The sequence below is a fragment of the Heteronotia binoei genome, chromosome 10 (genome assembly GCF_032191835.1).
Source record: "Heteronotia binoei isolate CCM8104 ecotype False Entrance Well chromosome 10, APGP_CSIRO_Hbin_v1, whole genome shotgun sequence".
NCBI lineage: Eukaryota > Metazoa > Chordata > Lepidosauria > Squamata > Gekkonidae > Heteronotia > Heteronotia binoei.
The window spans coordinates 61,519,525-61,533,602 of NC_083232.1; the positions used below are offsets into that span (position 1 = coordinate 61,519,525).

At 41.9% G+C, this 14,078-nt stretch overlaps 1 protein-coding gene across 2 annotated transcripts in view; it reads left to right on the top strand.

Moving 5' to 3' along the window:
- Positions 1–2,865, top strand: part of KCNH8 (potassium voltage-gated channel subfamily H member 8) — a 287,653-nt gene extending 284,788 nt beyond the window's left edge. For both annotated transcript variants that reach the window (XM_060248762.1, XM_060248763.1), the window contains one exon: positions 1,541–2,865. In XM_060248762.1, coding sequence (XP_060104745.1) covers positions 1,541–2,227 — 687 coding nt within the window. In that variant the 3' untranslated portion in view covers positions 2,228–2,865. The remainder of the gene's footprint in view (positions 1–1,540) is intronic.
- Positions 2,866–14,078: the final 11,213 nt, after the last annotated feature.

Below are 14,078 nucleotides of genomic sequence, written 5' to 3' on the forward strand. Positions count from 1 at the left end.
GTGGTCAGCAGGAAGAAGAGACTCGCTCCTTCTCAGCAGGGAGAAGTGGAGAGTGGGCAGGAGGCACCTCCAAGAAAGGCTTCCTGCACTTGGGGTGCCATGCATGGGACATAAAGGCAGGCAACCCTCTATGAGGTCATTCCCCTGGGGCTGCCAACAGTACCATCAAGAAGGGCTATGTGGAGGGCCCAAAAAGCAGTTACTCACCTTGTTGGTGAGATGATTGCTATGAATGGCCAACCCTTTCCTCTCATGGAGGATGTAGTCTTTTCCCAGCTGCTATAGCATCTTGCTTCCTGGTATTATGCCCCCATGAGCTAATGAGTTTTGCTCACCATGAACCACTCTGCAGTGGCAATGGTCAAGGCTCAGCTCTCCAGAGTTCAAGGCAGAACCATGCACTTCGTGGCAGGCCTCTGGAGTAGCTAGCATCATGGTTACCTCTCCCTCACTGCCCACTGGTGGCAACCAGAAACCTTTCTGTCTGGATTGTTGGTGTATGGCTCAGAGCCCAGGAGGAGACAGTCCTGCCATGGGCTACAAATTGGTTCCACTTCATACACAGGGAATGGATGAAGACCATACCGTGTAAAACATTGTCATTGTGATACAGAGTCTTGAACAGATTTTTCTAGGGCATGCCCATCCCTATACATCACTGCAAAGGTTGGTTGCTTATATATATATATATATATATATATATATATATATATATATATAGCTATTTGGATAGCTATTTGTTTTGCTAGTGTCAGCAACATGCCAGAGTTTGAGGTTTGAGCTGCCCATCTCTCCCAAGACAACATCTTCATGGCTCAGTGCAGAGAGACAGTTTCCTCTGCACCCTCCTGGCCAGATCCTTTATTGAGCTGTGGAACAGCTGGCTAAATTGCTTATTATTAAGGGGGAGCCTTGCCACACAGCTCCTCCTTCTGTTCTTCAAATTCTTCTGGCACACATTCTGTTTGACTATGTCAGCTGGGAAAACTTTTATATCAGTCATATCTGCTGATTTCCCCCTTTCCTCTGACTCTTTAGATTCTCTAAAGGAATGGAACAAATAGCATCCATTTATCTGTATTCCCAGATGTTATGATTATCCTAACAAATTAAATGAATGATTTTTATTGTTCTGTTATTTTTATTTGCGAGTCAATGAACATCTCTAGGGATTGCTGTCAAAACGTATGCTAAGTAAATAAATCTTGGGCTTGGTTTCCTGGAATCCACTGGCTCATGCCCTTGTAAGAACTGTTACTGTATATGTTTTAGTTTGCCTTAATTAAATGATTAAAAGCAAAGTGAATGCTTTGTTGCACTTCCATTGCACATGGTCACCAAACCACACATCTCACAAATACATTCAGGACACCAAATTCACAACTGATATATTTGCTAACAAAAAGAGTAGTTTAATGTAAGTTTTGGATAAGGATAGATCACTGAAAAAAAGAGATATTAAATGTTGTAAAATAGAAGCATTGATATTCTTTCATATATGCATTTTATGTTAACTTTTTTTTTTAATCTGCTATTCCAGGTCACTGCTTTGACTCAAGAGGTCTCCCAATTAAGTAAAGACATGAAGAATGTGCTGCGTCTACTGGAAAACCTCTTACGGGCACAGAAGTCCCCAGAATCCTGTATAGGACATGGCACAGCCATCAGCCCTGGTAGGGAAAGCTTACAAAGTAGAAAGACTTGGACTACATATCAATCGAATGTCACTAGCACCAAAACACAGCTCTGCCATTCCAACACAATAGCTGGCTTCTGGAAAATAAATTCATCTTCTGCAGGTAGTAGCCCACAAAGAACTGAAACCCACATTCAAAATTCAACAGATGGTGAATTTTATTATACTTCAGGCCTTGACTATTCACCCTCCAACTACCATGCCGTCCCAAAAGACCATTTGCAGTTTGTCAGCTGCACCTCTCCACATTCGGACAACACATTGACTCCTCTCCAGTCTATTTCTGCCACTCTCTCATCCTCTGCGTGCTCTTCATCAGAGACGTCCTTACACCTAGTGTTGCCCAGCAGATCCGAGGAAGGTAGCTTTAGTCAGGGGGCAGTCAGTTCACTAAGCCTTGAGAATCTGCCAGGATCTTGGGACTTGGAAGGAACTACAGGAGCAGCATCTGCCCAGTCCTCAGAAGATTTGCCTCGAGACATTAAGGCAAGCGCAGTGGATCTTAAAGACTGCAAAGCCATAAATGTATAACAAAACCAGTATATGGTATTTTCAAGCATGCACCGCACCTGCCAGCTGTAAACTTACTCCATTATTGCATGACATTTTGCCTTTTCTCTGATGCTCATGGAAATTTTGCAGATGTGAAAATTTACACCAATAGAAGGCCACCAGATAGGGAAAGGTTTAACTGTTCTGTATGAAAGGAAGAGTTTCTTGGATTTACAAAGCACACTGCAAAAAGCCTTTTAGAGACAGATGTATCTTAATTGGGCTTCACAACAGACTTTTGTGATACTCTGCAGCTCCTGAGGGACAAAGTGGCAGAACACCCAGGACAAAAGAGCTTTGGCACAGGAAGGCTTTGTTGTGTGTAGCAAAGGCTATCCCCCCCCCCCCTTTGTGCTTGGTTGTTGTTTCCAAACAATATCCATGGCACTGTTGGCTTCAAGTCATCGGGGTTCCTGCTGGTGTTTATGTTCATGCTGTGAAGGTAAAGGGACAATTACCGCTGCATGCCCTCTCCTTGACAATCAACCAAATAGAGCTGATAGAGAGTGGTTAATTGTTGCACGTTCTTTATTATGAAAATCAGATCTCTTTATCAAAAAAAGGCTATTTTTATATACTTGGTAAGAAATATGTATTTAAAATATTTATAAAGGAAACTATTAAGGATTTTGTTTTCCTTTTGGTAACAATGCTTGCAGTTTTCAAAAGAAATTCACTACTGTGTCTACACTATTACATATTAGATCAAAACTATTCTTAGCTTCAAACAGATCATCCTTTTCCATTTCTGCATGCACTTGGCAGTGAATTTATCCATGCCATGGAATACAAATAAAGAGTAAGGTAACAGTTTTATTTATAAAAGAATAAAAGCCAATAGTAAGTCAGATAGTCATATAAACAAATCCTCGAACTGTACTACTCTAATGGCTGTCAATGCCCTTGTTTGTGCCTTTGCACAACACTAAAACTTCTTTGTTTAAAGGCAGAACAAAAAAGATAAAGTAACCATTTCAGAGTAAGTTCTAACATTCAGGGGTGATACGTTCAGCTAAGACATAGTCTAAATGTGGACCCTAATAAAATGAATTTATAATAATGCAAATATTTTCAGAATCAAAGTTAATAGAGTTGTTTCCACCAGTATAAAAATGAATAATCATTTAACAATAAGTGGATAGTTAACAAATGGCTCGCACTTGTATATATAAAGATAACATTAGGGATAATGCAAATAGTAGAAACAATATATCCCAATAGTTATGACATTGCATTTATCAATATTTAATGTTGGCATGCAGACCAACTTCTTTTCACAGGGATATTGCTGAGCATTTTATAATATGCAAGCTCTCTGTCATCACAACACTTTTATAGCTATTCAGTTTTCCTAATATGACCCTTTTATTTTATAACAGAAAGAACCACACAAAAATTATGTGAACCAGCTAGGGACTGCCTGTATTAATGCTAGCCAAGGTTGTCATATTGCTGATAAAGAGTCCTTAACAAGATTGCAGGAAGCAGTGTTGGATCAAGGCCAAAGTCGAAGGTTGAGATGTACTAACTTAAATGCTATCTTGCATTTGATGTGCATCCTTCCACACTTCAAAAACTCACCTTCTTTCTAAAGACTGACCATCCATTTTATTTTGAGATTGTATGCCTTCCTTACTTGAATGCTTTATGTACCTGTCTGCAATAAATTTAGAATTAAATGCTGAAATTCTTCAACAACAAAATATTCATATACATAAAAATGCTTTCAGGAAAGAGAATGTGGACTGATGATGTTGTTGTGGGTGTCCTAGGGGAGTTCTACAATCTAGGGTGACCATAATGTCTGAAGGCCAGCCAGGGACACCTTGGGGGGGAAGGGGGGAGGAAGGGGTGCGCGCGCGAAGCGCGCGCGCCGCCGGAAACAGGAAGTGATGTCACTTCCGATGACGTCACTTCCGGTGATGTCATGCCACCACCGGAAACAGGAAGTGACACCACTTCCTGTGACATCATTTCCCCGCGTCACCTGCCGGAAACGGGAAGTGACATCACTTCCTGTGACATCACTTCCCCCAAATGACATCATTTCCCCCAAATGCCACTGCCGGAAACAGGAAGTGACTTCACAGCACTTCCTGTGACGTCCCCAAAAATCCCCCAAATATCACCGCCGGAAACAATTTTGTTCTCAAATCCTGTATATACTTCATCAGTATATGGGATAAGGCACTTTCTCAACTGTGCTGCATAATGCAGCCTATTTATTTTGTCCTGTTTGCTCTGTTGGCTCTATCTGCGCCACCTTCATCACTTTCGGGGTGTGGATCCCCCAGTGGGGTGGTCTCCCGACTCCCTCCGCCGGCTGTTTCTGATAGCCCTGCGCCCCCTCTTTCATTTGATATGTGTCCCGTGCGGGTGCCACCCTCCCGCCGGGAGATGCCGCAAAATGAGCCCCCTTGAGGCTTATGGCGGCAGGGCTCGGGGGAAGCGAGCTAGACTGCTGTTCTTTTGAGGGGTTATAGAGTGTTTCAAGCCCGTCCCTGTGGCATCGGTCCCATCATTGCGGGACCCAGGGGGCCGGCGCAGCGGCCCGCCGAAGCAGCCTGTCACTAATAACACAGGTCGAGATGCAGGACAGGAACCCGGAAGTGACCGAAAGGCTGTCTCTGGAGGGCCTCCAGCGACCAGCGGAGGCCGCGGAGAGGCCGCGGAGCAGCCGGCGCTGGTACCGGAAGGCCCTCCAGAGACTCTGGAGGGCCTTCCGGGACCAGCGCCGACCAGCGAAGGCCGTTCCGTGGCCTCCGCTGGTCGCTGGAGGCCCTCCAGAGACTTTGGAGGGCCTTCCGGGACCAGCGCCGACCAGCGAAGAGTCCGCCACCGCCGCTGGGCCCCGCGCGCGGGCGGGGAAGGCGAGTGAGGGAGGGAGCGTCCCTGCGCGTGTGCAGGGGCCCTGCGCACGCGCAGGGATGCTCCCTCCCTCACTCGCCACCTTCCCCGCCGGCGCCTGCGGCCCACCGCCTCCGGGGCTGGCTAAACCGGGACCTCTAAATGGTCCCGGTATAGCCAGCCCGGGAGGCGGAAATAGAGGGCCAGAACCGGGACATTCCCGGGCGCCCGGGACAGTCTGGCCACCCTACTACAATCCCAAAGTGTTTTGTCCAAATTGGATAGAAAACCATGAAGTGAGATCTTCTAATGAAACCAACAGGAAATTATAACAAAATTATAGTGGGACAGAAATACACATTTTATATCTTATTGGCACCATTCTGCTATTATTTTAACTATTGGCTCCTCCCCTCCCATTTGAGATTTCCCAAAAATTCCAGATCCCAATTCTGATATGGGTTTAAAAAAAAAAAATACTGGCATTTTACAGTAGACCCAAACTGAAAAATACATTTAAAAAAAGCAAAAAACTGCATATCCCTAGAACTACTGTACATTTGGTTCTAGAGTAATATACATAGTGCAAGAAATACAATGGAGCAAGTAAAGCACACGTGTTATAAACCTTTCTCCAATTTGATATGAAAAGATGTGAATCCAGTCACCAATGATACATGTTCAGTCATGTCTGGTGTTAATGATGAAATACATCACTACATGGATTCTCAGTTTCTGATTTGTTTGGGAAAACAATACCAAATGAGTACATAAGAATTAGGCAATCATCCATATGGTTCTGGTGCTCACATGCATTCCACTGCGACACAAGGTGGAATAAAATTACAAGAAAATAACTTTCATATCACTTATTGTATAAGAAGAGGACATTGGATAGCAGAGAATTTGTAGAGATCCAGTAGAAGATCCAGCGGAGGATGAAGGAGAATAATTTAGGGAGCAATTCCACGCAGGTGTACTCAAAAGGTCCTATTTTAGTTGATGGGGCTTACACCCAGGAAAGTGTTCTTAGGATTGCTGCCTTAGTATGTAGAAATGCTGCAAAGCTATGGAAATGAATGTACAGTGAAGGAATTTCTCAGATGAAAAACAAAAATTACACCTAAAAATGGTTATGATGTAGGTAAACACTATCAAATCCAGAAATGGTGATTTCAGACCTCTTAGAAACTGGGTTATTTTTTAGGACAGTAAAACATTTAATGGTGTCAGAACTGTGGCAGAGCACCACTTCTTGGCAGCTGAGTAGCTGCAACGGCAATAAGATGGCTCTATGGACAGAATGATTGTAAGGGCATCTCATACTGTCTTTCTGAGAGCTCTCCTAAGCAGCTGTCCGCTATATTCTTATCTCCTGCCTAGCTAGCTGTCTTCCCTGTCATTGCCCTAGCCTGGGTAATCTGTTATAACAATATATTTTTTTTTTTGCACAAAGCATTATAAAAATAAAATCATTTTAATATTGTTATTCTTTGGTATCTAGTTTCTCTTAGACTTTCTTTTCTTCTATTTTTCCTCCAGGTACTCCTTCCTCCAGTACTTTCCCAGAAATATGATTGCTATTTTGTTTCTAATTCCTTCCCTCTCCCTACATCAGTCCATTCTCTGTTTCTCATTATACACTAATTCTCAGCCTTGTGCCTTCCCTATCATTCTGAAAAGATGTTGGCTGAATTAGTTTCTCTATTCCCACCCCACTCACCCCTTATTGTTTTTTGCTTCTGATATTTCCTGTTAAAAGATCTCAAGTAAAACTATCGGGAAAGATTCTGAGACTCTGGAGAGCTGCTGCCAGTCCGAGTAGATGGTATTGAGCTTGTGGGTCCGCTGGTTTAACTTGGTATATGGCAACTTTATGTATTTATATGTATATGCCTTTATATGTTAAGGCTGGAAAAATCATATCTGAGGATAAACATGGTTGAGACTTATGAAGCTAAAAGGAAGAGCCCATCAAACAATACAGTAGGAGAGGAAACGTTGACGGCAAAAGGAAAGAAAACATTTCCATGCATGAAGCTCTGTCCCTTACCCCAATCTCAAGTGGCGGAGAAGAGGGAAGAAGGAATGTATAAATTTCCCTGCTCTGACCCTTTAGGAAGAGTGACTGAAGAAGCAATAAGGGCGGATTGAAGAAGTAGTTGAGAGAGAGTTGGCCTTTTTCATTTGTCATGTAATCCAAAGCAGAGTTATAACCAGGGCTTTTTTAAAGCAGGAATGCACAGGAATGCCATTCCAGCTAGCTTGACATCAGGGGTGTGTGGCCTAATATGCAAATGAGTTCCTGCTGAATTTTTTTCTACAAAAAAGCCCTGTGTGAAACAATGATGATGTCAGGGTGTGTGGCTGATATGCAAATGAGTTCCTGATGGGCGTTTTCTACCAAAAAGCCCTGATTATAACCTTCTAAGTATATTATTAAAGCCAATAAGTTTAGTAGGATGAAATCCTGTTTAGGTGTGCACTGCTGGTTGCTGCTGCTGTTTGGCAGGGTTGCCAGAACCCCAACTGTAACTCAAATCTAATCCACACATCATATGAAAATAAGTCAAATTACTTGACAGGCTCTGTGGCTCCCAGAATGACCAGGTCATCCTCTTTTAACAGCCATGCTGCTTGATCTGCTCTGGGCTATCCAAGCCACACTGCGGTGGTAGTGAGTCCTTTGGCTCAAGCAAACTCTGGGGGTTAAGCCTCAAAATGTAAGCTTCCATTTTCAAATGCAACTTTCTGTTTGCAAACTATCAAATGCCACATAATGTTGTGTTTGCAGCCTCAGTGAAGAAAGCAATTTTTCCACGAAAGGGAGACTTCCTCTCAGGCATCTTTCTGTGGTTAGTACCAGAAGCTCATTATGCCTACTCAATGTATGCGCTGCCAGTCATTTCACCACAAAGTTCTCTTCCAGAGCATCGGATTTCTTGACATCCTGATGACCCATTTATTTTAAGTGAATGCTCTGGAGAAATAGGGGTGGGCATTTTTAAAACTGCAAATCACTGTAGCTGACAACTCAGCCAACAATCTGTCAACATTTGAGTGATACCAACAAGGAAAAGCGACAATCAGATGCTATAATCATACCGTTAAGGAAACAGGTTGTTTTAAAAATTATTTGCTATGTTTAGACCACATTCTATTCCTAAAGACTTGGGTGAGAGATCATTTTTAATGGCAAGTTTTAATAGCAAATAATGATCCCCCACTGCCCCCAACAATCTATTGAGAAATCCATCTGTTTAGGCACCATTGAGCATGGCAAATGTGTAATAGCACTAGCATTACTGATGGTTTTCAATACTTACATAGGTTGCAAGAGACACTCAGGTTTGAGGTAAAATGGCACACTGTGTCAAAACATAAGAACCCTGATGGCTCAGATTGAGCAACCACCCATTCTTTTTCCCATCTGGAGATTCCATTTGGTCATCATGACTAATACCCAATGGTGCACTTATCCTCCATAAATTTGGCTAAGGTCCTCTGAAGGTCATCTAAGCTGCTGGCTGTGATTTCTACAGGCTAACTATGTGTTGCATAAGAAAGTCCATTCCTGTACCTAATTTTCTATATATCAGCTCCATGGGGTGGTTCTGATATTATGGATGCATTTCAATAATTCTTTGGCAGAGATTTTTTTCCCATTCACAGCACAGGTACTACAGCTGCAATATGAAGAGGAAGACCAAAGCAGGAGGAGCGCTCCTTAACCTTTATGCTTTGGCTATTTTTCTACTGAAAATCTCCCTAGGAAGAAGAGGCCTATCTAGTCTTTGCTTATCACATTCTGAGAAGCATTATGGACATTGGTGGCTGAATGATAATAAAAATAATAACAATAATCCTGTTAGATCATCAATGTGCTGAACTAGTTAGAGTGCTGAACTAGGTTCTGGGAGACCCAGGTTCAAATCTCCACCTTGCCATGGAAGCTTGCTAGGTGACCTTGGACCATGCTACACTCTCAGCCTAACTGACTTCACCAGGTTTTCGTGAGGATGAAATGGAGGAGAGAAGAAGGATGTAAGTCACTTTTGATAAGCATTGGGGAGAAAGGCAGGATATAAATGAATAAATAAATACTGATTATATTCAGCATTGTTTCAAGTCAGACATTCGTTGACATCATTATGGCACCATTCTGCCTGGAGCATTTACTGGAGAAAGATAAGATAAAGGATGTGCAGAAAAAAGGAATGACTGAGAAACAGCTGAGCTGGACTCTACAAATGCAGTAGAGCAAGGTGAGATAAAGATGGCAGAGTACTCAGGTGGTTTAACAGCCTAGACCACTGCAGATTTGCTGATCAAATATTTTTAATTTTTTTAAAAAATCCTTGAAAGTAGAAAACTAGCACAGCTTCACTGAAACTGCTCACATGATTTGCTAGTTTGTCATTTTAACTCCATGGGATTTTTCTACAGAAAAGCATTCCAAAGTCACCTAAAATCTGACACAAGTCACTTCACTCTGCTATGTAAGTCAGCAGCATGTATAGAGCTGGCATGAAAGTCACAATAGCAGGCAGTAAGTAAAGTCCCCAGGGCCTAACTTACTTGGACTGTCTAGGCTACAAGCAGTGACTTGCTTTCAAAACATGCACACTATTCATATGTACCCTGCACAGCAGAATACAAACCTTCTTCAAATGCAAGGTGCAGGGCACTGTTCTTGTGTCTTTATAAAGAGATAAAACAGGTTTGGTGATAGCTAACTACACACTGTCATCACTTCTTTCAAAGCTATTATCAGGTAGTGTTTACAGTGTAATTAATATGTTTATAATATCCTCACCTGCTCATATAATCCAACAGGAAGTGTATGGTCTTCTGACATCCATTATTCATCACAGCCCTTGGTAGATGTATACCGAGCAGGATGAGGCCATTTGTTTTGACAGCTCTGTTATACTAAGTGTTGAAACACAGCTGCTTGCCTGTCCCAAGCCTTTTTCTAACACTTAACATTTACATTTATGATGCCAGGGGAACAGTATCTGGGATGTTACAAATGGGCTACTTCATTCCTGTTTGGAAAAACTTCATACCAGTCGCAGGATAGAAAAAGACAAAAGTAGCATTGTGAACAGTGGTTGAATAAGTATATCAATAATGTCCTGACAGCTTTAAGAGTGGGGGATAGGCAATGCCAACTGTGTTCTATTACACAGTCTAAAATAATAAAAAGACACTGCTAGAATACTTACAATAGAAATATGTAATACAAGCCTCTTAATCTATAGTGAAGGCCTTATTCCCAAAAGAAAGGAAATAGAATATACTACAACTCTGAAAAAGTTAAACTGGGCTTCTGATTCCTCTCCAAGGATATAATCAATGGTACCTCCCTCATCTTCTATGTGATTTTAATTTATCATTTGAAAGGGTGTGCAAAGTTTGCATTCACAGACTTTATTCTCAAAACTAGGCATGCCAAAAGGACAGGTTGCTTGACTGTGTATATGATGGCAATGAAGGTGTGCAATTTGGAAATATTCAGAAACTGACCAAATAAAGCCATATTCTTAATATTATCACATCCAAGTTTATAATGCTGGATGCTCAGAATAATTAATGTATCTCTCATCAAGTGATTAAATTTGTGAATTCTTTTGCCATTGAATGTAATGATAGCTGCTAGCATAGATAGCTTCATACTGTGATTAGATACATGCATAGGTCCATCCATGGTTATAAGGCATGATAATTAAAGATAACCTCCACATCTGCAGAATAACAATACAGGGAGGCAACAGTCAGGAAGAATTTTGGGCCCTATTTGTTGTTGTTAGTTTTAATGAAAACAAATATAGAAAATTTTTGATTTTTAAAAAGCAGTCCAGTTCTGAAGAGTTGTGCCAATCTTAATATGGTGCTGGAGTACATCCTAGTGCCTGGACATGTATATATTGTGTGCATATAGATTAATTTCGAAAGCAATATTTAATATGCTTGGCTCATTCTAGCCAGCCTGAAGGTAAACCCCTCTCTCTGTATTGTTTTCCTGGTTTCTTCAGATAACTAGTACAATCCAGTACAATAATGTCCAACTGATAACTAATTTACAGCTGTCAAAATCATTCAAGTAAAATTTAAAGAGAAATACTATAGAACTCATGGATCAGATACAGAAATTTGGACTGGAATACATGTGGATTAGAGTGGTGGCTATTAAGAACCTCAGAACTCAATTTGGACAGAACTCTCCAATACAACTGACACAAAACAACTGTTCTACATAATATTAAAAGTTCAACTTTCAAAACATTTCAAGAAATGCAAACTATGGCAAGAAAACAACTCCTGGACAAACAATAGGAGACTCTCATGTGCTAAAATGGGGATTCATGGGGATTCAATGTCTTTCATTTGATATAGGGATTAAGAAATATATAGGGATCAAGAAATGCAAACTATGGCAAGAAAACAACTCCTGGACAAACAATAGGAGACTCTCATGTGCTAAAATGGGGATTCATGGGGATTCAATGTCTTTCATTTGATATAGGGATTAAGGAAATATTCCAGCAAAAGTTTACCTGTTCCTGGAAGTATATGCTTGATGGATGCCTGGATATGTGATTCTTAATTTTCCATAGGCACTGCAGAGACACATGAACAACTGGGGAATACTAAATGTTTGGGAAGAACTATATAACACATCTCCACCTGCTGTGCTATGGGCAACCTGGTCCCATTTTATCACCTAGATAGAAAATGACAGATAGAAGGAAATAATGGAATTTTGAATATGCAACAGATGTAAATAAGGTTGGTGATATTATTATGTTCAGGCACAGTGGAGCAATAAACTGAGCCCTGCTTAGACTGCTGAAAAGAGAAATCAAATCATCAGCAAGATGAGTTAATGAATGAAGGCCTTTTTCAAATCATGTCACATGTTTGTTAGTCCAACATTCCATGCGTTCTTCCACAATGCAAGTTTTACAAACGTAATCACAGCATAGTAGTGGTGTTTTATTATCGACCAAGAAATAGAAATCCTAAAACAACTGGACAGTGTTCAGGTGGGAATCAGGGAAATACGCAACCAACAGAATATTTAAAAGCTCTCTTTCCAGATACTGTCACTTGAATTTAAAATGTCTATGTTCTGTACTTTCATTCATGGTACACACATTCTTGGGAGACAAAAGATAATCATATCTGTGTTCAGGACTAGTTCCAGGTTTTCAAGGGCCCCAGGCAAACTGTTTGTAGGGTCAAAGTCCCCTTCTCTGTCCACCACCAGCCCCCATGCTAATGCCTTCCTTTCTTCTTGTCCATCTGCCTGCCTCTTGCCAACTTGTGTTTTGTTCCCTGATCTGCTTAAAACAGTTCCCACTGCCCATGCTCACAGCTGCCTTCAGCCCTTTAACCAATGGCATCAGGTAGTGTGTGTAGCAGGCAGCAAGAGTGGCAGAGTACTAGCATGTGAGTGGGCAGGGGGTGCTGGCAGCAGTGGGCCCTGCCTCTCGGCCCCAGTAGCTGTCCCACTTTCATATATGCTGTCAGCACCCCTGCCTGTGTTTTGGACAACATGCATTCTTCCCATGACTTGTGAAAGCAAGTCAAACAGGAAACAGTTGGTACAGTAGTGCTAAGCTATCTGTCTGTCTGTCATCTATCAGATTTCTATTCCACCCATCCTGCCAAAGCAGGCTCAGGGAGGTTACAACAGAATAAAATACAAAATATCAATAAAACATAAGATTATAAAGGATAACAATTTCTCAGTATAAAACAGTGTACATAACAATATAGAACAACAAAGATTGTGATAGCTCCTTAGTCTGCTCATTGATATACAGATCTAATTCAGTTCAATTTATATCGTTCATGAGCAGTTAAGTCTGGGCTAATTTTGGCAGGAGGGGCTGATTTATGAGGTGTCTGTGGCCTTGGCTATTTATTTATTTATTCCGTAATTTATATCCCGCCCTTCCCACAGAGTGGCTCAGGGCGGCTCACAACAAACTAAAAGCATAGCAGAAGAGCTTTCGTCTTACAGGCCCTCTGGAACTGTAGTAGGTCCCACAAGACCCCTTATCTCTATGGGGAGTTCATTTCACCAGGTCAAGGCCAGAGCCAGGAATGCCCTAGTCCTTGTAGAGGCCAAACAGACTTCTTTTGGGTTGGGGATTATCAGCCGACCTTGATCAGCCAATCTTAAGGCCCTTCATGGGACATATGGAGGGAAGAGGTCCTGAGGTATGTTGATCCTTGGCCATTCAGGGCCTTAAAAGGTTAGAACCAAAACCTTGAACCTGATTCAGAATTCTTTTGGCAGCCAGTGCAGTTCACAAATGACCAGCTGAATATGCACCCATAAAGGTGTTAATGACAGGAAGCATGCTGCTGCGTTCTTCACCAGTTACTTCCAAGTCAGACACAAGTGTAGGCCTGCATAGAATGAATTGCAATAGTCTAATCTGGAAGAGACTGTTGCATGGATCACCCTAGGCAAGTCACAGGAAGAAAGGTAGGGAACCAGCTGCTGGGTCTGCCAAAGATGGGGATAGGCCAATTTGACCGTGTTGCTGTGAGATCCAAAAGTAACAGCAGCATTGATCAACCTTGATCTAGCTGTCTCTGAAGGTTGTTTATAAGGGCAACCAAAGGTGTCTCAATCCTATGACTGGTTTGGAACCCAGACTGGAAAGGATCTAGGATAGAGGTATCCACCAGGAAAGCCTGCAACTGTTTAGCCACTGCTCTCTCAATTACCTTGCCCAGGAATGGAAGGTTAGACACTGGGCAGTACTTGGCCAATTGGCTAGCATGGGTTTTGGGTGTCTGCTGTAGCCATGATCAGGTCATTGCCTGAATCCAGCTGTCCTGTGCATGAAAGACTCATTTCCATAAAAAGTCTTGATTGGTGTATAGACTGTCTATTTCCATTAGTATGAACAGAGAAGCTGCTTCTAGAGTGGAAGCTTCATCTGCAAAATAGAATGCCTAC